At 44.0% G+C, this 25,662-nt stretch overlaps 1 protein-coding gene across 1 annotated transcript in view; it reads left to right on the top strand.

Annotated features, from left to right (window-relative positions):
- cdh13 (cadherin 13, H-cadherin (heart)) overlaps positions 1–25,662 on the top strand; it is a 289,694-nt gene that overhangs the window by 73,466 nt on the left and 190,566 nt on the right. The window contains exon 2 of the mRNA XM_056415719.1: positions 1,264–1,384. Within this exon, the coding sequence (XP_056271694.1) occupies positions 1,264–1,384 (121 nt within the window). The remainder of the gene's footprint in view (positions 1–1,263; positions 1,385–25,662) is intronic.

The following is a 25,662-nucleotide window of genomic DNA, read 5'->3' as shown; positions in this document are numbered from 1 at the left end:
ATCCACAAAGTTCAATAGATTCTCACTTTGAAAACCTGCTGGTGAGTTGTGGGGGGCACGTTGAGCTTTGTTAGCAGTAACACTATTGGTTAGTTAATATTAAAATGTGTTCGTTGAGCCAGATGTTCTCTGTTTTAACCACAGAGCACAGTCAACCTCACTATATGGTCCAGTTCAACCTCGAACCTCAGAAATGTGAGGAAGTCCATCAAACATGTCAGTTAACTTGCACATGAGTATACTAATTATTTAAAGAATTATATTCCTTTGGAACTCTAACAGTACTCTTTTTATAATGGAACATTAACATTGCTATTCACAATTTCAGACAAAAGTAAAAACTCTGCTGCATTTGTAAATATATAAAACTGTTGAAAATAATACAAAGTGAAATGCTAAATAAAAGCCATCTGACAAACGGCACGAGGCACATATCTTTGAGTTCAGGCATTTACATACAGGGTGTTGTGCTATTATTGCTCCTAACAAAACTACGTTTGGTATCTACCTGACAATCAGTCGAGGCACAGCACTTTACAGTCGGTTTCCTTGAGGAACGACCACCCTTTATTTTTTTTAAGAGGGGTTAAAGTGCTGCATAATTTTATAAAAATGAATATGTTTAATTTGTAGTGAAAATGGGTCAATGAAAAGCCAAATAAGACGTGTTGCTGATAGTCGAGTCTGTTTTAATTTGAATTCTAAAATTGTGAATAAATGGTAAATGACATTGTGGCCTTCCCTTCACATTGTTAAGAGGAAAAAAGGGAAGCTATTGAATACAACCTTTTTTAAAATTTGTTTTATCTAACCTGCATCAAGTCATAGTTGTCCTTCACACAAGCGTAAGCCTGATGCACCCGTCAGGAAACACAAGGATGGGGTTGAATGCCAAAGTGTCAGTTTAGTCTTTGACACTGAAACAAGTCTTTATTGTTGTGTTGATTCCATGATTGTAAGTATTGACATTGAATGAGAATGTGTGAGATAATAAACATGACATATTTGGATTAATGAAGGACTCTTCATTTTCAACAATACTTTTTGCGAAAATAAGTATGAATGTTTTTTTCCCCAGCACATCTATACATCTGTTCCGGCCTTATGTCGTTTTATTTTAGAATAAGGAGGATGAGGGCTTTAGAGGAAATCATATTTATAAAGTTAAGCCATCCTCTTGCCGGGTCCTGGCAGGAGTATCTGCCCAAGAAAGCGGGTGTTCATGTGCATTGATGTGACCTGCGTCTGCTCTGTGTGCTGCAGGTTGCCCGTGTGGGAGGCCGAGAGGACGGAGGCCACGAGGGGTGTGCGCCAGGCTTCCAGGTCAAACACTACCAGGTGGAATTCAGTGGAGCTTTCCAGAAGGGCCAGGCGCTTATACAAGGTCAGTGAATTCCACTCCACACATCTCCATATGGGGGTGCTCATATAAACCCTCTGCCTGCCTGTGTGGCTGCGGAGCTTTTGAATAGCATAATATACAGCGGAGCTCCAAGGCGAAGGTGAAGGTGAAGGTGTGTGTGGGTGCATGTTGTTTTCTCTTAGACATTTATTAGAATTCATGTGACTTCTATTTACGAACAGGTTGTTGTCTTCGCACAACAAAGATGACAATAACAACACCATTTGTGTGCATATGAATTATTCCCCTTGATTGGGGATATTTTTATTTTTATTTTTTTGTTGTTCTTTCCCTGAACAAAGCTTTGGGCTGCTCAGTTAAGCGTGTGTGTGTGTGTGTGTGTGTGTTGTGTGTGTGTGTGTTGTTTGTGGTGGAATACAACATTGTGTACTCGTATGCATGTTTGGCGTGCGACCGTCCTGCTGTTCCGTCCCGGTACACCGGTTACCATGCTCGAGTTGACTGAGGACTCAGTCCCCCACGGCCTCACAAGGTTTTCTTGCTTTTTTCATGCAGAAGCCTGCGTTTGATGCCAGCGGGTTTATAACCACAAGGGTTCACCGCAGAGTGTCGTGGTACTGGGTTCCATCTCCTCCTCGCCCTTATGGCAGTGCAGTGGCCAGCAGACTCCTGCATTGCATAACTCGGTGCACACATGTCCAATCTGCCACATCTTACTGGTCAATACTGCCCATCTGGACCTACTCAGCTCCGTCTCCTCAGAGATCAGCCGTAGTATCTGCTGATCGGCTCCTCTAGCATTGAGCGCTATGGCCGCCGGCACGTCTCTCCCCTGAGATCGACATGGTCCAGTCCGCTTAGCGTCGTTTTACTTTAAAGCTGAGGACGTTTTCTTGAATTCAAGTCATTCAAATGAGAATAATTTCTAGTTTGTTAATTAAGCCCGTCGTTTACTGTGTAACTTGTTTTCATTCCTCTCTCATTATTATTCAGGCACGTCCTTATTTATTTCATCACCGTAGTGCAGGGGTGTCAAACTCATTTTCTCCGTGGGCCACATCCGCCTCATGGCTGCCCTCAAAGGGCCGGTTGTAACTGTAACACGGTATAATTCTAACTACGATATATTGTTAAATAACTGTCCTTGCATTTTTTTATTGTTTATTCAAGTGTACTTATATAAATGTATAAATATATATGCAAATGTATTTAATATTATAAAATAATTCTGTTTAATTTAATAATATTTATTTTATCCCACATTATTGTATCAAAGATCTAACACACTTTATTACATTAACTTTGTTCAAAGCTTTGTCACAGTTGAGACAGTTGGTTCTCTACTGGTCTAGGGTAGTGGTTCTCCACTGATCTAGTGTAGTGGTTCTCTACTGGTCTGGGGTAGTGGTTCTCCACTGATCTAGTGTAGTGGTTCTCTACTGGTCTGGGGTAGTGGTTCTCCACTGGTCTGGGGCAGTGGTTCTCCATTGGTCTAGGGTAGTGGTTCTCCACTGGTCTGGGGTAGTGGTTCTCCATTGGTCTAGGGTAGTGGTTCTCCACTGGTCTGGGGTAGTGGTTCCCCACTGGTATGGGGTAGTGGTTCTCCACCGGTCTAGTGTAGTGGTTCTCCACTGGTCTAGGGTAGTGGTTCTCCACTGGTCTAGTGTAGTGGTTCTCTACTGGTCTGGGGTAGTGGTTCTCCACTGGTATGGGGTAGTGGTTCTCCACTGGTCTAGGGTAGTGGTTCTCCACTGGTCTGGGGTAGTGGTTCTCCACTGGTCTAGGGTAGTGGTTCTCCACTGGTCTGGGGTAGTGGTTCTCTACTGGTCTGGGGCAGTGGTTCTCTACTGGTCTGGGGCAGTGGTTCTCTACTGGTCTGGGGTGGTGGTTCTCTACTGGTCTGGGGTAGTGGTTCTCCACTGGTCTGGGGCAGTGGTTCTCTACTGGTCTGGGGCAGTGGTTCTCTACTGGTCTAGGGTAGTGGTTCTCCACCGGTCTAGTGTAGTGGTTCTCCACTGGTCTAGGGTAGTGGTTCTCCATTGGTCTAGGGTAGTGGTTCTCCACTGGTCTGGGGTAGTGGTTCTCCACCGGTCTAGTGTAGTGGTTCTCCACTGGTCTAGGGTAGTGGTTCTCCACTGGTCTAGTGTAGTGGTTCTCTACTGGTCTGGGGTAGTGGTTCTCCACTGGTCTGGGGCAGTGGTTCTCCACTGGTCTAGTGTAGTGGTTCTCTACTGGTCTGGGGTAGTGGTTCTCCACTGGTCTGGGGCAGTGGTTCTCTACTGGTCTGGGGCAGTGGTTCTCTACTGGTCTGGGGTAGTGGTTCTCTACTGGTCTAGGGTAGTGGTTCTCCACCGGTCTAGTGTAGTGGTTCTCCACTGGTCTAGGGTAGTGGTTCTCCACTGGTCTGGGGTAGTGGTTCTCCATTGGTCTAGGGTAGTGGTTCTCCACTGGTCTGGGGCAGTGGTTCTCCATTGGTCTAGGGTTGTGGTTCTCTACTGGTCTGGGGTAGTGGTTCTCTACTGGTCTAGGGTAGTGGTTCTCCACTGGTCTGGGGTAGTGGTTCTCCACTGGTCTAGGGTAGTGGTTCTCCACTGGTCTGGGGTAGTGGTTCTCCACTAGTCTGGGGTAGTGGTTCTACACTAGTCTGGGGTAGTGGTTCTCAACTGGTCTGGGGTAGTGGTTCTCAACTGGTCTGGGGTAGTGGTTCTCCACTGGTCTGGGGCAGTGGTTCTCTACTGGTCTGGGGCAGTGGTTCTCTACTGGTCTGGGGTGGTGGTTCTCTACTGGTCTGGGGTAGTGGTTCTCCACTGGTATGGGGCAGTGGTTCTCCACTGATCTAGTGTAGTGGTTCTCTACTGGTCTGGGGTAGTGGTTCTCCACTGGTCTGGGGCAGTGGTTCTCGGTCTGACCAGTGGCTAAATCGAGGAACATTTTCCACTCCTCAAATGTATTTAATGAAAAGATGGTGCAGTTTGAACCTGAGATAGTTCAGAATATCACAACAAAACGAGTTAGTAATATTCCCTTTTACAGTCAATTATAAACCAACAAGTGACCCAAGGTTATACAACATGCATTACTATTCAGTAACTTCAGACTTAAATACTAAACAGTGCTTTCATGCATAAACATGAAATAAAAAGTCTGGTGAAGTAGTTTTAAAAAGCCTCAAAAGATGAAACTCATGTCTCACTCACTGAACCTATGACTCATAAAGCTGCTCTACAAGTCAGAGTCTTGAGGAGCAGATTTTATCCACAAGCTCTAAATAAATTAAACAAAAAGTGTAATTAAAAAAGATTCACATATTCAACATTAACTTTTCTTATGATTATATTATAAATACTGGAAAACATAAAGCAGCACTCACTTCAACCTTAGTGACCACTGACCTGATGGAGGAATTCATAATGGGGGAACTGGGGATGTTTGTTAATAGAAAGTCAATGTGGTCACACACACACACACACACACACGCACACGCACACGTGCGTCTGGATGACGATACGCAAAAAATGCGCCTCATTTGGACTGATTTTTTAAAACTTGGGCGAAATAAGTACATGAGACTGTTGAAATGCTCCGCGTGACGTCATGCCGTTGAATCAGAAACTACGGAGGATATTGATCGTCTGGAAGCGTCCGTCATCCAGACGCAGCTCCTGGAGAAGCTGTGTGCGGCTACGGATAATATAATATTTAAAATTAATATTATGAACCCAGACCCGAGGGATTGATGGTCCGACGTGTGTGGGACTTCCTCAACACGTACAAATAGTGATTATTTCTTTCCGCGGTGGACGGTGGTTACGAACTGTTATCTGCCACGATAAGCCACGCCCCTCTCTGGCGCTTCTAGAGCGAGTGAAGAAAACAAACTCACGCGAGTACTCTCCTCTGGCGTGAGCGCAGCATGAAGGAGAGTGAACAGACCCCACTCCTCTGCAGAATAAATGACCTTCAAAATAAAAGCACAGGAAAAAATTTTTCTTCCCTTTTTTAAGAAAAGGCATCATATTTATTTTGTGCCGTCGCGGGCCACATAAAATGACGTGGCGGGCCGGATGTGGCCGCGAGTTTGACTCATGTGCCCCAGTGTGTCGCCCTCCACATTACAAGGTTCCATTGGTAGAATATCATTAGCTGCTTCAGTGCCATGCACATTATGTCACTGTGTATCTACATGCACAGATGCAACGCATGCACTTCTTTTATGGCTGCAGGGTCATGCAGCGCTTACAGAGGTGTTGCTTTTCAACACGACCCATTTTTTTGTAAGTGGCACTCCACTGTCAGACAGCTTTTCCAACTGAAAATACATCATTTCCAAAACACGACAAATCTGATGATTTTCTTCTTCAATCTTCTTTTTGGCCTTTTATTGTGTTTGATTCGGTCAGCCAGTGAGGCATTTTGTCATCTCGAGGTTCAGCGGCGCGTGGAGCAGGAGACAGAACTCAGTTCTGCTTTAGTGCTCTGCTCTGGGGCGACAGAGTGGTTCTATTACCTTGAATATGCTCCTGTCAGCAGAAACACCTCTCCCCATGGGGGTCCCGCTGCTCACAAGTCACACACACACACACACACACACACACATATACATATATATATATATATATATACTGTATATATGAGTGTATGTTCTCGTATGTGGATTTTCAAGAGACGCAGATGAAAGCGTGCGTGCCTCCTCGATACTTTGCTGTGTTGTTGTTGTTCATTCACAGCTGCAAAGAAACAACAGAAATGCTATAAGATTGTTGATCACTTTAAGTGTCTCTTTAAATTTCAAAGCACTTACACCAACACAATGCCACAGCGGGAGCTGAGCAGCGTGTCGAAAAACGATAAGAACATGAAGGAAAAAAAGCACCACCTGAGAGGAAAGTACAAAGGAAGCAACTAAAGCCCATGATTTGAGCATTGCACTCCATCGATATCACTGATTACGTCGGTAACTTCTCTACAATACTTCGATCGATAGATCACGTGTGAGTGTGTTGGCTTCAAAACAACAGTAAAGTAAATCCAGGATGTCTACGTCGGTTTCCTGGTCTTGCTTGTGTGTGCAGTTTTTAAAAATCATTTAAAAAAGCCATTATTACTGGCGTAATGATTCACTCACCGGTGTGTATGGATTTCAGAGAGAGCGTTGATAGCGCTTTAGCTTCCATTCATTTGGATACATTTGAACAAATTGTCCGCCGAGTGTGAGCGTGATTCATACTGAGTGCCAGAGGCTGAAGCCAGGCCCGGTGACACATGCAGATTTATGTAAATTCTGCTCAGCCCGGTGCCACCTGCTGTGGACCTCCCTGTGTAATTACCAGCGGAGGGGCGCTGGCCAGTCGGTTAGCAACAGATACCTGTTGGCGCAGACCCGGGTTCAAGGACATCCATCTCGTCTCATGGCCCTATCCGAGAAACCGACATCCACTCTTTCTCTGGCCTTCTCACTCTTGGTGCTCCACCCGCTCCGTCCGTCGCTCCATCACTACCGTGGAACGTTTCCTCTCTCTGACTCCTGCTGCCGGTCTCCCTGTTTTGTTTGTCCTCCATCTTCTCTCGCTCAGCGAGTATCTGCTTGCATGAACATTTGATGAAAATAATATGCTCTTTTCTGAAAATGAGAACGGGTGGTTTGGGAATGGAGAATACGACTCTCTCAGCGAGTGACCTCAGACAATGCATGACTTCAAGCAGCATATATTCATCACACAACATCCGGGCGTATCTTCCACACGGATGAAGACGAAGGCCTGTGAATGGAGTCATCTTTCAATCAGTGAAACGGCCCCAGACGCACGCTCGGGGTTAACCATCTATTTTTGATACTCAAACCATCAACATTTTTCGGGTGAAACTCATTTTCATCTGAATGTGATATGAAGAATGCCACAAAAAAACTAAAATTGGGACATCTGCACTGAGATTGAAGTGTTACACAATTAACATCGCGTTGTCCACAGCCTGCAGCTCAATTTGAAAAACCATTGTGAACAGAAATGAATTTAGAGGTAGAAAAGGCTTTGAAATTGCTTTTTCACCACGGAGTGGAGTTTATTCAGTTGTAAAGATGCTTTACCCGGTGGTGAGGTCTGCCTTTCCTGCTTAGTAATGAATACATGAGTAAATGGACTCTGATTCATGAAGAAACGGTGCTCAACGGAGTTGATTCTTTATTCAATGCTGTCAGTCCAATGCCAGGTTTTCTTTTTTCTCTTTTTTTGTCTCACTGAAACAACAACTGGAGCCATAAGGGGGAGAACACATTCTCTAGAGATCATGTTTAGAAACCATAAAAAAATTATAAAAAAATCTTGAATTCGGACCTCACCTTCATATTTTGACAAAGATAAGTTCCACATTTCTTTTGAAGTGTCCAGAATACCAAACAATGGCTCCACTGAGTGACATTTACTCAAGGATCAATTAGTCTCTCAGTTCAGAAAAGTTACCTTTGCCGTTCTTTCTCTCAGCGGCTCTGCCACGACGAACGGAAATACAGCGAGGAGACGTATTGATTTTAAACTGGTGTTAAAGCTCACCTGAGTTTTGCAAGCTGTTTGTTTCTCTCCTCCTCCGGGGCGGGTGTAACGTTGATGCAGTTTGCTGTCGCCAACCTGGCAGGCTGTCAGAAATAATTGCTCTTCATGAGCCAGGAATGCCGTTACTGTGGAGAAGCTGGACATCTTCGTGAACATGTACTGCCAGCACTTTGCCTGTTTCAAGAGGCCCTCAACAAAATACATCATTCACTCTTAATGTATGCACACCTCAGGTGCAACCGCAGTTTTGATTCTCATGGTGTAGTGGGAAGGCATACGGCCGCTGACAGCCAATGAAATGGGGAGGAGAAATGAGGAGCGCCCCCTTATCTGTATCCTGCAGGGGCTTTTCTACATTCCCACCACCAAACATGATTACTCCTTGAAACGTGGCCGCCTTTAGCATTCTCTAAAGCGTCACATTTAGAATTCTTTAGGCTGTGACTTACGAATATATACGTGGAGTAGATGGTCCAACGCTAGCGGAAAGACTTCCTCTTCCTGTTCCCGGCAGCAGTGTGTGGACTTGGAGCTCTCCTGGCTGGCACGAGGCACGAGGCCCGAGGCCGAATAACTGCTTTGAGCTGCGAAGACTCGGCGTTGGCACGCTTCTTGTCTCTCGGTTGTGTCGCCTCCAACTTTATCATCGAGGCAATTTAAAAGTACTTGAATTCTGATACAGCCGAGTGGTTCTAGAGAAAGTGGACAAATGGAACCGCTCTCTCATCTGTAATTTTGCTTCTCTCGCCTACTCGGCTTCGCGCTCTAAGTTTAGGTGATGAAGTTTGCTGTCCTTCCTGCTCGGAGCACACAACGCTGTTGTTGAGGGGAAGTGTTGCACTCCAACTCACTCCAACTCACTCCTCTCATGCTGAGGACACCTTGCATCAAACGCTCCGTCATGCAGCATGTGACAGGGGACTTTCCTGATATCTTTGCTGCCTAAAGGCTCCATAATCCTCAGTTACATTTCGTTTAAATGAATCCTCTGTCCATGCTGACGGGATGTTTTTCATCTGCAGTCAGTGCATCACAGATTGCACTCTGCTTTTCAACCTTCAAACCCCTCAACCCTTTTGCAGTGCCATTGAGTCACCACTTATTTTTTCTCCATTGTTACTTTTGACATACAGCTATCAGATGTTCCCCAGTAGAGGAATATCAGGAATGCCGGCCTGTCAGCATAGTGAGAGCATATTGTACCCATCTGTCTATCGGTGTCGATCAGTCACATGACGTTGTGTTTCGGGGCCTGTAGCTAAATGTCTTGTGGTATTTGCATAAGCTCAAGCAAAGATTCAATTACAACGGAGATTCCCTGCGTGGAGATAGAGCATCGCTGTGAACCGTCTCCCTTGACTGTAAAGCAACGCTGTGTCCCACACATCGTTGCCCTACTTACTAATTTTGGCAATATAACCTTCCCGACACGACCCTCAGCCCACCACCAGCCCGAGCATCCACCCACAGCTACTCCGTCATCCAAGGACAGCGGGATGCATGGATTAACGTCCTCGCTTCCCTTGCGCATGGCAGGGGGCACATCCTGATCTCGCCACTCTCACGTCTGTAATGGAGGAGCATTCATCACCTTCTGTAGCCGGAGTCACCGGGACCGGCAGCTTCTTTTCCGGTGTATTTTTAATTTGACCATAAATCAAGGTGTGCTTTTGACAAATGGCCGTAATTACAGGAAAGGCCATTACTGGTATGGGTATGCATGTGTGTGTGTGTGTTCACCGGTATAGGAGTATGTTGGTGGGTGTTTCTACGTTCATTAGGTTTGTGAAGCGTAGCAGTGTTTACATAAACAACCATACTTGTTGGTAACAGCAGTGAACCAGGATATAGACTGAGTCCATGTGGGGCCCCCGCTGGGTTTGGCTCACAGTTCCAGTCAAACTGATGTGGGTCAACTTGTGACTGGAAGCTGCTGGTTGCTGGAGAATGACGTCGCAGAGAGAGGAGGGTGAGAGAGGATCTTTTCAGGGCCGATTGAAATGTAATGAGAATTGTAGACTGACTCTTTAACAAATATTTGTAGTGATATCATGCAATTAATTATGATAACAAAATATATAATAATGTAATAGCCAAGATGCGATAGACTTCTCTCATTTCCCTATATCCATGGACACTACAGCTTTGGGATTTGCGAGCCAAATCTGCTGCGCAGCTCTGGTTGATTGCAACTTGGGTGTTTAGCGTTCTTGTTTTGGCCTTTGTGTTCTCACCAAGGCAGTTGCTGACATTCGGGAACATGTTGGCATGGCTGAAGAGAGTCCGAGGGGTAAAGAAAGACAAGTGGTCAGGCAATTCCAGGCTGAATTTGACTTGGAAGAACAGTGAAATGTTAATGTTTGAAGTTCCACTTTGATGAACTGCCTTTCCCGTGGATGAACACATTAACAGATGCTGAATTATGAGCAACATTATGGGTGAAGTCTCTTTTGTTTTACAGACTCTGCTAAACTGTTTGGTTTCTGACCATTTGAATACTTTTGCTTCCATCGAACTTGATTGCTAACATTTTGTAAACTACACCCCAGTTGTGATGAATCCGAGCTCTTATAAACCTAATCTAACGTTGGCCACGTTGAGGCTGTGAACACAACTCTTTTACACATTTTATGACCTTGTCAATTGAAAGTGAAAACCACATCCAGCAGATATGAAGTAAGATTAAAAATCATTTGGCCAATCGATGAATGAAAGTCCAATAGGCCCTCTCCTTTTGTGCTCCGATTTCCTCTCCACTAACTCCTGAGGGAAATCATTGTGTCTGACAGCGATGTGCTCCACAATGTTCACTCGCTAGCCTCTGACGGTCTGTCTGTGTGTTTTTAGAGCTCCATTTCTTTGATTCAGAGGTCTGCTGCCTCCTAAAACAACATTATGAGAAACTGTAAAGTTGTGGGTGAAAGGGAAAAAAAACATTAATACAGATTTATAGGAGAAAAACAGACGTGCAGTCAAGAACAAGGAAACGGCTCATGTTGGAGTGATGTACTAAACTACATTACTACTAAATTTTTTTCTCCTCGCTCAATTTCCATCTCGTCTCACATTCAGACCTTTCTGTCGGCACACCTGCTGCTCGCTATGAATTGGCACTGGCGCACACCCCGGCAGCAGCAGCAGCAGCAGCTCTGTGGACGCTGCAATCATCACAGGGCGTCAGGGCTCAGATACATTGGTGCCAATACCCATCTGCAATCACAGTGCGATTGGCAATTGTTTGTAAAACTACCTCTCCCTCTATCTCTTTCCCCAATGTTTCCGTCCTCTGTCTCTTCGACTTTCTCTTCCTGAGTTAGGCGCCCGAAGAAGATCCCGCTCGCTCCCTTCCTATACCCGAGCGTCTGCTCCGCCTAAACCTACTTAACCGGGAACAACTGTACATTTCTGATGCAACTAGCGGTACATCTGCGAGCAAACATCGTTCCCAGCACTCCTAGAATAGAAAATAAATGCCACATGTTTAATTAAACGCAGGCTGTTAACTAAGAGGGCGTTCATCAATTAGTAACATGATGTTTTTTATTGCAGCTTCAAAGGACTTTAGGGAGCAGCTTTTGGCAAGCAGATTTGAGCTGTCAAGATTAATATTCCATTATTCCGACCAGACGTTGGCGCGTCTTGATTCTGAAAGAAAGTGATGGCCTGAAATGATGCGGGTCCGCAGTCAATCACAGCAATTGGCTGAAAGCTGCACATGGTGGCTTTTCCACTTCTCACCATTACTCTGCTGGCGTGCTGATGAACACAACCTCATCAAGCGTTTGATAGCTCTGATTGAACTTATTTAAAAGTGTAGTTGGTTCTCCCTGCAGAATCTTCCCTGCTGCTCTGATACTGTGAGCGCTCTGCCCCTCTAACCGTAGGATGGCGAGTTCATCGGCGTGGTGTAAGTGTCTGACTGAAGCAGCCATTCGTACTGTCACCTTTCAGTTAGCTGCGCAGCATTTGTGTTCCTGTTCCTTTGCCTCCTGCCATGCAGCTGTGCAGTCTGACGGGCATCAATTCCTCAAATGTTTTCATATTCTGAGAATCGGCCTCATTTCATCGCCGTTGTGGAACAAGAGCGTCTTTTTCCCTTTTCAAATATTCCACAAACAGTTCAGTGGGCTCAAAAGAGAGAAAGCATGTCACTGGTGCTGGCTTTCTTCTTGGATGTCAAATAAATGGGATTCCTTCAATGCTTGTTGAGTTAACTGTCCTGCATAAGGAAAAATCCTTTCCCACAACATTGAACAGAAGGCATTGCACTGCCCAATAAAGTGGTACGTCTCTTTATTCATTGGGAAAATTCCCATCGTAGAATATATTTTTTTACTGCAATGTTTAAAATGTTATGCACTGTTGCGTTAACTTCTCATGCAGCGGTCTCCTCATACATGCTGTGTTTTAATGAATGAATCTGTAAACAAGACTTTCTTCCAGTTCAAAGTTGTAATATTCTCTGGACCATACTAAATGTTTAAAACTGTTTGCAGTGCAGCATCATCATTATCTGGGGATAAGCTGTTTGCCTGATAGGCTGGTCTAAAGAGGATGTCGTCCTTTCACATCTACTTGCTCTACTCTTGGAGTGAAAGGAGTCCTTTCCTCTTTGACACTTTACATTAAGCTCTGGTTTTCTGCTGGCTTGGTTTTTCCGACCGTTCTCAGGAGATCATTTAGGCCAGAAAGCTTCACCGAGTTCCTCTAACACTGTTTAGCACCAATGGATACGGCACGTCAATAGTGCTTTCCTGGTGGGACGGGATTTTAGAAACCGATCAGATATGGTTCCATTTCTATAAGCATGAGCAATAATGCATTTTCTTATTTTTCTTATCGAAATGGCTTTATTTTGCCTTTATACTTTGTTATCTATAAACTATACTGGACACGATGCAATGCAGTGGTTTCAATTTGGCATTTAGTTCCAGCATGCTATGATAATGACATGAATACATTAATTCTATAACTGTTAAATCATTATTCTCTCCAATATTTTTTTTCTTCAAATAAAACAACTCATTTAAAGATAAAAAATGGAACCATTAAAATACAGCAAGAAATTCCTCCTTAGTAAAAAACCTTGCTGTCCGAATCAGAATAGTTTATTTGCCAAGTTCCTTTATTTATATATATATATATATATAAATATATGTGACTAGGTGAGATGTGCATAACAATAAACATATATATATATATATACAGTATATATATATATGACAAGGTGAGAGGTGCATAACAATAAACAGACATAGAATAAAAACAATAAACATATGGCAATAATTGAGACAACATTTAAAGATAAATATGGTAAACAACCAGATAACAGTACTTTAGAACAAGTGTGTTTTTATCAAATAAAAGTGGCAAGTGTACTTAATAAGACAAGACAAGATGTTCATGGCTGTTGAAGGACATTGTCCTGGGGACGTGAGAGTCACTCAGTGGGGGTCCCGGGCTTTGTCGATGAACCCGACTGCAGCTGGAAAGAACCGGTTCTTGTGTGTGAGGTCTTGGCCCTGATGGAGCGCAGCCTCCTGCCAGAGGGAAGGGACTCCACCATGGCGTGAGGCTGCCGCTGCAGGGTCCTGGAGGCAAACAAGTCATGCAGCCAATGATGGGGGAGCAGAGGATGGACTCGATGGTGGAGGTGTAGAAGTGCACCATCATGGTCTTTGGCAGGTTGAACTTCTTTAGCTGCCTCCACAGCGTTGACGGAGAAGACACACAGGGTGATGGAGCTCAGGTCCTGGGTTATGGTGGAACCCAGGAAGAGGAAGGACTCAATTATTTGGTAAACGTCTTAACCGCACAGTTTTTAATGCCCCCCAGATACCATTAAACATGATGCAATTTAACAATGAAATCAATTGCTAATTTGACCTTCTTTAGCACCTTTTTTCGCCGGTAAAGAAAAAACCTTTGTTCCTCTATTTGATGATTTTATCGTGGTGTCACTTGTCTCATACGAGACCTTCTGGAAGTGATGTCATTATTACGTTTACTTTATCAAAAGATTATGGAGCTGATTTTTATCTCATCACATAATTAGAGTTGTCATTTTATCACCGGAATTAACTGGATTCCAGCTCTCTTGAATGTGTGCATGTGCACCACCAGGTGTGCTTGTGTGGTGCTTTCCTTGTTAATATTCTAGAAACATGGCTTTTGTCGGTAGCAGCTGCAGAGGACAACCATCCAACGAGCAGCAGAGTTCTCTTTCTTTCATCGTCACAAACCAGCCACTCGAGAATCTGCATTTCATTATATCACTCCCCCCCCCCCCCGTTCCATATTTTTCTTGTATATTTTATTTCCATAATACAAAGTCTTACTCTAATTACCTTCGCATTGAAAATGCAGAAGGTTATGTTTTGATCGCCGTGTATTCATTTATTTATTTGTATGCGTGTTACTCGCATAACTCACAAAGTATTAAACCGAATCGCATGAGATTTGGTGGGATGATTGGTTATTATCAGGGGACCATTTGTTAGATTTTGGGATCGATCGGGTCAAAGGTCAAGGTCAAGGTCATGAACAGGTCAAAATCTTCTTTCTACCATAGCGCGGTCCATTTGTATCCAATTGGCATGCAACTAATGCCAACATGTTCATAATTCAATGCCCAATCTTGTGATATGAGAAGGTATGCGCTCTACCGAGTGCCCGTTGTAGTTAGTAGCTGGGATGATCTGCTTTAGCAACGAGTCGTACATCTTTATATATACATCTGTTCCTTCATGATAAGAGCACGAACATGTGCACCGAGACAATCAAAAAGAACACAGTTATAATTCAGAATTTTAAATACGTTGATTCATTTGACATTTTCACGCTGCTTCTTTTGGTCAAACCTGACCCACTTCATAACCGGCTCATTAATCTCACTATAGAAGGTGAAGGCAGCTCACTCAATGTGAGATGTTCTTTCTCTCTGAGCCTGTAAAGACAAACGATGAATGTGAATAACCTTTGTTTAGCCTCAGTTACTTCTCCGTATTTATCTCTGCACAAGCAGCAACAGCTTTGTATGTGTAATAAAATAAATTCAAAAGATGTGGTTTACAACGATTAATTACGCGGCATAGAGCAAAACACTAGAAATCACTCATTGTGTGCGTTTCTTTGTAATATATTGCTGTAATATTACACCAAGATGTAAAATCCTTTTTTTATGGTTTCTCAGTGACTTATTAATCGATCACATAAAAGAGATTAATATGTTATTCATTTTTGACACTCAATTAAAAGAGTAAAATAACTGCAAATAATACAATTAAAGTGCTCAAATATTAATGTTCCTGTTTTAATGGTTATCAATTTTTTATTAGACTGTCCGTTTTTATCCTCAGCTATCCTCCGGCTTCATATTTGGTAAAACAGAGAGTCAGAATGAAGGAATAGTCTATAAAACATAGTATTCCCACAACAAAGTGAAACATCCCGAATCTTCAGCACTCGCCTCCATATCTCTTCTCGGTGCATCCAGTTCTTTCCAGTGAACAACGTGGTCTGCTCTGGCCCTGCAGTCCCTGTGGAAATATCCACATCCTGCTCAACCTGATGCAATAAAACACTCGTCTGAAACCTGTTTATTTGTGCTTTCCAGAATGGAGATCCAGGATGTGATGGTTTCATTTGGAGACGTTCCTTTCAGTTTTGCTCATCAAATCAAGGAGTGATAGTATTTGGTCTCATTAGAAATCTAAACTGGTTTGACTTTGAACAAGGGCACAACAGAAATAACAATTGAATGTAACGTAACCCCCCAGCATCTTGAATGCTACCGGCTGTGAGTAGATGCTGTAATGCAGACGGGTTCTCTTTCAAAGCCCCAAACCCTTGACGCTGCACTTTCGACTGCACCCACAAAGGCTATTCCTCAACGGGACCTTCGACCAGACGAGTCAAGTGAACGGTGAACTCACTCTCGGAGGAGATAATGATGGCTGCTGTCACAGAAGTGACATGATCACTTTGTGTCAAAAGTTTAGCTCTCACCCCTATGCTACTTTCCTGTCGTTGACTCTTGGCCCGGAGCCCAGCATGGCTTCTCTTGAGTGGCCAGGAAAGTGCTGACGAACTTGGCCGGAGCCTCGGGGGCTCAACCGGGGAGCCACTGGCTTCCTGAAAGCCTATTGATCTGCCTGAATACTTGAAGGCCTAGCTGGATGTCGGGCCCCTGCGTTAAATTACGTGTGTGTGTGTGTGTGGCGCCACGCTGTTTGATTGACAGGTTTGTGTGTTGCTGCAGGAAGTTTTCATCTTGTTTTTCCTGATTGGCGGTAAAATGGTTTGGCAAATATTACATTTTCGAAGTCAGCGGAGGGCCAGCAAACCCTCGAACAGGACATTATTGACAATACGGTTCTGCCTTGAGTACCTTATTGCTTTCATAATACGGTTGCGTGCGACTTTTTAAATAGTAAGTAAATAGTAAGCTGCCTTCCAGCACAAAATAGTTGTCGCCACCAAACGTTGTGTATCGCATTTTAGAAGCCGAGTGAAAATAGTCCAGGGAGTCCGAATCTGTGAATATCTTTCCAACCGTACTACATTTGTTTTGTCGTGTCCCTGGGGTCTACGGGTTTTCACAACGCCAACAAACACATTGTTTGCGGACGTGAAGGCGCTTCATCAAACACCAGCACCGGCTCAACGTTCAGACGTAACTGCTGATCCCCGAGTGGTGGTCTCCCTTTCCATGACGCACAGTGCCATAGAAATACCACAGCATTTCATTCATAGCGTCTCTGGTTCTGGTCTTCAGGTCTTCAGTATTTCATAAATATCGTCTCTGGTTCTGGTCTTCAGGTCTACTGGTTCTGGTCTTCAGGACTACAGTATTTCATTCATAGCGTCTCTGGTTCTGGTCTTCAGGTCTACAGTTTTTCATAAATATCATCTCTGGTTCTGGTCTTCAGGACTACAGTTTTTCATAAATATCGTCTCTGGTTCTGGTCTTCAGGTCTACAGTTTTTCATAAATATCGTCTCTGGTTATGGTCTTCAGGTCTACTGGTTATGGTCTTCAGGTCTATAGTATTTCATTCATAGCGTCTCTGGTTCTGGTCTTCAGGTCTACTGGTTCTGGTCTTCAGGACTACAGTATTTCATTCATAGCGTCTCTGGTTCTGGTCTTCAGGTCTACAGTTTTTCATAAATATCGTCTCTGGTTCTGGTCTTCAGGTCTACTGGTTCTGGTCTTCAGGTCTACAGTTTTTAATTCATAGCGTCTCTGGTTCTGGTCTTCAGCTTTACTGGTTTCTCTTCACCAGTTGGTGAAGCGGTTGAAAGAGTTTTTTTCCGTTGCGCAACATTTCATACGTCTCCCATTCTTTCTTCTCTCTGGTAGCATGACGTCCACCTGACGTCTCCTCTTGGCTGACCACTCGTCTGAAGTCATTCCCCCATGTTTGTAACTTGAGTTTCAACTGACAACTAACGGTCGCGCCAAAAATCGGCCGTTATTATTATTTTGAGTGCGCACTGATATGGACAGTTCACATAAATGGAAACAGCTGTTTGACATTAGGGCTGATTAAAGTACACCTCGTGACTCACTCTCAACCAATCAGAATGCTTGATTTCATCTACCCGTATTATTATTGCAAATATGCTACAGGTGCACTACTGATTTTAGATGCTCAGGGAGTGCATCGTGTATTATTGTAGAGGCATAGGCCACAGCAATGCTATCATATATTTATGACCACAGGTCGGGGATGGGTGAAATAATTATGACATTGAAACCCAAAATGAAGAACACCATCTGTTACAGCTAATAGGCTCATACAGAAGGAGCATCATTATTGAAAACCAGACCGGCATATTTGTGGATGTAGGAAAATGTTTGGTCACGTCCTTACATAGCACCTGTGGAAATGGATACATTTCAATGTCACCCACACCATACTGTGAGTGTACGTGCCAAGCATTTGGCCCCAGCAGTGGTAAATAAATAACTACGTTGATCCGCAGTAATAATGATCATAATATTGTATATTTATATAGCGCAGGCCAAACATCACTTAATTGGGGCACAAGCACATTTCATATCAGCTAGAATCAGATCATCATAATAATGTCAACACAGAACAAAGATGCAGGCGTTAACTCGTCTTTGCCAGAGTTGAATGAATTATTTATTTTGTCATTCCAGTTTAACGTCAGAACACAAGGAAAGGTCAGCGAAGCCCTGGAGTACGAGCCGCTGCTCTGCAGACTTGAAGAAAGTGTGTAAAAGGCTCAGGAAGCCCTCGCGGCCCTGAGCCCTCCTGGACCCTCTGGGGAGCGTCACGGTCCTTCAGTACAGACACTGGGACCGGGCCACAGACTCACGGCCATGGGGATCACGCTGAAACGATGAACGTTTCCATGAACGGTACATTGTATGTAAATGTCATCCCAACAGAGTATAAATACACATTCAGGGTAGGGCTCTTTCAGTGGTCAGCATGGGGAGGAAGCAGAAACTAAATATAATATTCATGTCTCGTGTACATTAAGAACTCAACTGCGTGCACGGCACTGCTGCGGTCATCACCGAGTGGTCACTGACACTCTTTCTATGACTCTGAGCTTCCACTGTTGCTCCTGTAGCGCCAGATGGCCACTCAATGGCATCCATATGTTTCAAAGGCTATGAAATGACTTTTGACCTCCAGAATTTGTATCGGCTCCGAATTCCAAACCATTATTTAAGGGCTGGTTTTGCAAACAACAAATCACTTTCACACGTTATCCGGTGTCCCCTTCTGGAAAGTTGTCATCTCTTCATCGTCACCGATGGTAGATTATCCGCAGCTTATTGATCAGGTAACAATCACAATGTCATGTGGTTCAGTGCGTTGGCCTCCTCAAGGTGCATGAATGTCTCACTCGATCTTTAATCCTCTAGTTTGCTGATTTGTTGCACTGCATATCATCTCATAATACCTGTTGTTATAAAGATGTGCAGTTCTGACTCAGTCTGCATTTGTTTCCTTAACCCTCCTGTTACCTTCACATTTACTAACATATTTTACCCTCGGGGTCAATTTGACCCCAGCAATTAAAACCTCCAGAAAATTATTAGAATTAATATTGTTTAGTGTGAGGTACTTTATGTTTGTTTGTTGACTACCTAAATAGCCCTTTAAATATATACAAAAGTTGATATTTCTTATATGTTTGACACAGTGAAAAACAGCCTGGGGTCAAATTGACCCCAAGGAACACCGACATTAAACATTGAATGGGGTCAAATTGACCCTCAAGGTAACAGGAGGGTTAAACGACTGAAGCGATGCTTCTGCCCGGCTCTCTTACTTCATCTGTGGGCGTCCTAAATGCTGCGCTTTGAGCAGCGACTGACGAACAAATACAGGTTGATTGAAGTATGTGACTGTTTGAATCGCCCTCACCGACTCCCCTCAGAGCTGTGACGGTGGTTCACTTTTTCAAGCAAGGCTTCTGGATCTTAATCGCATAGATATATGCGGATGCCTTTTCATTCATATTTTCACATAACTGTCTGAGCAGCGCTATGATGGCTTTTGGAGCAGACATTGAAACGACTTGTTGTTCAAGCAGGTGTAACCTAGAAGCTTCAGAGCCCGAGCCTGTGGGCCTAAACATGTGAAGCTTCCCTGGTGACCGCAAGGTGTTTGCGGTGTTATGCATGCATGTCATTCACTGTGAATTACCTTGAACACTGCCTGCTTTAGAGCTGATGGGCCTGCTCGCTCACTGATGGAGCATATGAATGCATTCATTAGTTCCAAGTGAACATGGTCTGCCCGTGTTTACCTTCCTACTGTACTTGTTTAACGCCAGTCCCCGAGAAACGCTGGCAGCTTCACTCAATCAAATCATGCACCTGAACAGACACCTACTACATCAAGGCACGCCGGGATGTGAGGCACAAGTCATTATTTATTCCTAGAAGGAGTGTGGAAGGAGCAAGTTCCTATCTTTATGCCCTCGGACCTCTTCATGAAGCGCTGCTGGGAATAATGAGAATCTGATTTCGTGGGTTTCGTCCTCCCTTTGAGTTTGTGATTGACGGAGAAGAATCCGTCTGCAACCTTTTTTTTGCATCCTGATGTGTGAAGAGTGATTATAAACAAAAGTGCTGCAGCCCATCGGGGGAAATGCACATTGTAATTATGGCAGAGAAAAGCCGCTCAGAAAACCTCGTTAAAATCTAATAAGCCCAAGGTTCTTTCTTGTTTGCCCTTTTTTTTTTGTCGAGGCTGAGTATTATGAAATAGTATTATGAAATATCGAAATTAATTATTATTAATGAATTACTTTAAGAAAACCCCAAACAGACGGTTCAGTAGATTGCGCCATAGTCCCCTCATTAGGTGTCCACTGGTGTGGCGGCTGTGGTTTAGGAGGGAGAGCAGGTTCGATCCCTGGCTCCCCCCACCCGCCTGGCCGAGTGTCCTCGAGCAACACACTGGACCCATCAGTGTGTGAGCGAGAGGCCGATTCCAATTTACTCCGGTAAGATCGAAAGGTGCATTATAAGTCCAGTTACCATTTATTATGAGTTATGCTGCAGTAATCTAATGATCTATGCAGTAAAAGCACAACAACTCTCATGATTGCCTGTTTAGGAATTACCAATGGCAATTCAGCATTGCACGGCTCTGGCAGGGAAGCCACAGCATCTGCAGCGATGCTGATATCCACACTGCCCCGAGTGTGATGCAGCTGCTAATCCCCCTGTGCTTCACATGCATCGTATCATTGGGCTGAAGCACGCTGCAAGCATCAGTGTTGGTCACTTCATGTTCTCTCACTGTGATGTTAGCATTTCAAGCCATGTTAGAGGTGTCAATGGCGGTCTGTCAGGCCAGGATTGTGGTCCAGACTAAAATATATTGGATTATTTTCTTTTTTACAGATAGAGGATGAGTTCTCATGATTTGGTGATCCCCTGACTTTTTCTGCTGTACAGCAAGCAGTTTATTTTTTGTCAGTAATTCTGTGGAATATCTAAACATCTACTCAAGCTTTTGGCCCAGCATTGTGTACATACATTAATGCCTCCTCGAGGATACATCTTAATGACTTCAGTGATGTTAACGCTTGTGCTTTTAAGGGAAATGTCTCAACAGCCATTGCCTAGATTGTCATGTGATTCTCGACAGATACTCAAGCCTCCCTCAGGTTTAATTTTTATAATCTTTCTTGAGAGATTCTGCATTTATTCTTAGAATCTGAAGTCATGGCACCTGCTTGTGAAACAGCCCCGTGATGCATGTCGTCTCTCATTTCCTACTCCAGCTTCGCATCTCAAGGTGCTAATCAGGCTGTGAACAATGAGCAGGGAAATAGAGTCTTGGTTGGGGTATCTGCTGGCTGCGATGGAGTCCATAAATACAGCACCGGGTCCCCAGAGGCCTCTCTCTCGTCAGATCAAATGCTTTTGGATTCCAAGATTGAGATTTGAATGACTTTGGTGATCCCCTTTAATTTGTCCGATCCTTTGCTTGTTGAACAAATACAAATACCTTTAACGAATCACCTTGGAATAATCCTCAGCTGTACTTTGCGTTTAATGCTGAACAGCAAAAGTAAACTTGATAAATAAGTGTGTTAGCATTGTGCTTGTGAGCATGTTTGCGTGCTGATTAAAGCTGCAACTAACGTTTATTTTAATTAACGATCCGATTAATCAAAGAATCGGATGATTAAAAAAAAACATAAATTTCCAACCTTTTATTCAAAAACAGAACTGACGACGCTTTACTCGCGTGAGTAAACTCGCCTGACTATTTGTGGTTTATTCGCGTCGGAGAGGGGGCGTGGCTTATCTCTGTTGCTTTGCTCTGTGGAAACGGTTATCGTTTCCTTCATCCACCATGAAGAACTAACCACTAGTTCTGCTTTATACGTGTTGTAGAAATCCCACAAACGTCTGAACATCTAACGCCCTATGTGTTCAGGTTCATACCATCACCCGGAGGCTCTCACAGCTCGGTGACTTTCACCGACTCCGTCTGAATAACTGCGGCTGGCAGCGCTACTCGAGCAGCAGCAGCAGTTAGATCCACCAACGGCACCACGTCAGTGATGAGGGGCGTAGCGCATCAGCTCTGATTGGCTTTCGCCACGCAGCGTTAAGGTCTTTCCTCTGCCTCCGCTCTGCTCTTTGTTTTTGTTGCTCCGCTCTGACCTCAACTTTTCTTTTTCTTTCTTCTACTCAAGCATTTCTTTGACCTATTGAGTGGCGTAATAATGGCGCGACGCAACGAATCGATAATGAAATTCGCTGCCAACTATTCTAATAATCGATTTTTATCGCTTTGTTGTTGCAGCTCCAATGCTGATGTTGTAGCATTGAGCTCACCGTCTCACAGAGCCACTAGCAGGGCTGTAGACTGTTGGGTGATTAGACAATGAAGATGTGTGTGAGGGGGTGGGAGGACTGGCGGTGCTGTTCTGGCTTTCCTGACCTGGTAAAGTGGACTCAGGGCCCTTATTATTTCATCATAAACTCCCTCTTTCTCTCTGTGACTCCCGCATATCTCCTCCGTCTCTATTTTCTGCTTTACAGGAGCAGAAAGAGACCCACATAGAGATGGACATGTGGTTTACAGAATGAACCCTATGTAGTTGTTGACTGACAACAAGGAGCCTCACATCAGTGGAACAAACTAAACCATCAGATCAGTTGTAAAGCAGCTGCTGTTTTTAGCACAATGGGGAAAAATAACCTTTTCATGTACACGGCAACATATGGTGATTTTGATTCAAATGAGACGTCTGTGATCCCAGATAGCTCAAATTACGCACAGTTGGTAGAATGACTTCAACTCCGCTGCTCAGCTGGAAGTGACTGATCTGTTTTGTAAGTGCCAGTTTATCATAATCAGCTTTTGCACATTTCTAAGCTTGTGATTTAACACAATTCTGAAGGCATAAGTTGACAGTTATATTTTATAGTTCTGTTATTTGTAAGAACACTCAAGGGGTGTTTTAAGTCTCCCGCTGTTTTCTGTTTGCTGAAATGAGACTGAGACACCACAAAAAAACAATGAAAGTCAAATAGTAATGAGGGACTCTGTCTCCGAAATAATGACAAACAACTTTTCTGCTCAAGATGTTCATGTGAATTTTAGTATAACACATTGGCAAAGTGAACGGACATTATCAATAGAATGTGATGCGGTTACAGTGTTGGCTCCGGGAACTAACTAACGCGTAGCCGTGGCCCTTGCTCCCCGAGAGGCTGTATTGCTTGTTTGATTTAATCCAAAGTGGCAGAACCGAGAAAACAGCTCGCACTCTCGTCTTGTAGGATGTCGCCAAGAAACTTGGCCGTTACGCGTTATCACGTAACACGTGGTACAATGGCTGTACTTTCGTGTAAATAGGAATCCACACACATTGTGCCTTGTATTTATTAATGACTTAGTTTTAGGTCCGTTACTTTGTACTTTTGTAATATGTGAAGTTCTCAATAATGTTCTTGAAATAACAAAATTCTTCCGGCGTTTCTCAATATGCGTACTTGTGCGTACTTTCCTCGACTTGTGTCCTCGTGACTCGTGAAACGTCAGTCGCAGCCCGAGTACATGTTCCAATTCAAAGTCCGCTTCTCGCAAAGCACGGTCAAAATGCCCGGATGTGATTTAATCCTCCCACTTTCCGGAGGATGCATCAGAGGAGACTTGTGCGTACTCTGGCCAGCATATATCCCAGAATGCATTTCACCAGCAACCGGAAACAGTAGCGGAGGAGAAAATAAACTACTGACAGTTGACTTTTTATAAATACTACTGTTGTTGAGTCACGGAATGTAATTTTAGGATATTTTGTTTATTTGATTGTAAAAAATTATTTACAGTGAATAATTAGAGTAAACCCAGGAGCAAGAACAGCTGATGTGGTGACATCATCAAGTCAGCCGCTGTTCCAATCGCAGAAAGACCGTCCTCCCGTCGTCCCGTCCTCCGGAGTTTGGACTCCCAAGTCCAGACTCCAAAAGAACACAAGTCTGTACTTGTGTACTTTGAATTGAGAAACGCCGTTCAATTCTCCCTGCTCCCCCCCTGTAATACCACGGTCCCCCACTAGAGGGTGGCCCCACAGTTTGAGAACCACTGGGTTAGACCCAGGTGGCAAACTCTGGGTCTATGGTCTCAATCGCTAGTTTCAAGTCTTCATTTAGTAAATGATGGGCACATCACAGTCACATAGACCATAAAGCAGAGTATGCTTTAGGGCGGGCTCACTGAGATTGACAGGTCGCTGTTGCTTACAGAGCCGTACCCGCCATCTCTGAGTCGCTCCTCCACATTACAAATATGTTCATCCGATGCAAAAAAAAAGCCAAGATGGCAACGACCGTATTCCAAGATAGTGATGGCGAAAACGTCAAACTTAAGGCTTCATAACGGCAGTCCACAAACCAATGGGTGCTGTCTTGAATACTACTTCCACCTCTAATAAACAATCGGTGTATATAAGACCACCACCGCCTCAGCAGCACACTGTGAGTTTGTGCTGGATCAATACGAGTTGCTCGCCACTGATCGTGGGCATTCGTCTCCCAGAGAATGCTTCATGGATGAAGTGGGTTGTTTACACCGCCACCCGGGTACAATTGATTTCCATTCCCTGTTTTTTATGTTTTTTCGAAAAATATTTTTGTTAGATTGTGTTCCACTCCTCCAATCTGTGTGTGTATAAAAAGCCCATGCATGCAAACATGTGGAAACATTACCCGTGTGCTTTTGCTTACATGCAGCGCGCTGAAGCATAATTCCAGTTTTTTATTTATTTAAACATGTACCTTTGGTATGTTAACATAACCCAGTTGGGTGATGCAGAGTTGTGTGAAGCAAACATCTGTTTTGAGTTATGTAGTTTGAAAACCCCAAACATTATATACAGTATGTGCCAAGAAATTAAACAATTTAGGAGGGATGGCATTTGTCATGTGTTTTGAGTTCCTTTCGTTTACAGGACCAGCAGACTGTGCTTTAATGGCACTTTGACAAAGCATATGTGGGAATGCCTACCTTCCCCACACATAACTGAAACATGCACATAACTCGAGCATTACTCAGGCATTATGAAGCCATCGTGGAAGGGGAGGCAAATGGAGGGAGACTAGACATGGATGGAAATGTTCATCCAGCTAGAATGCTCACCAGACCGAGACCAGTCGTCATCCAGACGGATACACGGACAGAAAGTGCCTGGACTCTGGTTGGCTTCAGTCACCACTGCTCTGGACGGAGCCATTCATCAACGCGTGATCGAGATCTGAGATGATGGGATTGGTTGGAGGGGCAGTAAAGGTTGAGGTGGGGGTCTTAATCATCTGTTAAATCCGAGATGAAAGATTCTGCCGTCGGCACCCCTCTACCTCCGAGGAGAAAATCCTTCAAACCGTTATCTTTGCAGCGAAGAAGCCGGAGCCTTGTTCCCACTAAATCCCAATAATGGGTCTTACACAATGCGCTGTGATAGGAAACTGCAATTCGGGGGAATAAATACATTTTCAAAGGCAGCGCCTTCTCTAATGCCAAGTGATTATTTCAGAACGTGTGTTCTCCTGAGCCTTTTCTATGAGGCTGAGCACACTCCGTCTGGTTCGACAGGGCAGCTATCAGCTCAAACACACCGGTGCTGCCACCTTTGAGATTACTCCTCTGATTCCCATCTCTCCCATCACGGAGACTTGACATTTAGTTACAAGACGGAAAATGTTCTTCAAAACACCTCAAAGGAGAAAACTTTA

The sequence above is a fragment of the Pseudoliparis swirei genome, chromosome 6 (genome assembly GCF_029220125.1).
Source record: "Pseudoliparis swirei isolate HS2019 ecotype Mariana Trench chromosome 6, NWPU_hadal_v1, whole genome shotgun sequence".
Classification (NCBI taxonomy): Eukaryota; Metazoa; Chordata; class Actinopteri; order Perciformes; family Liparidae; genus Pseudoliparis; species Pseudoliparis swirei.
The sequence above is the reverse complement of the archived record's forward strand: the minus strand, read 5'-3'. Positions and strand labels throughout refer to the sequence as shown.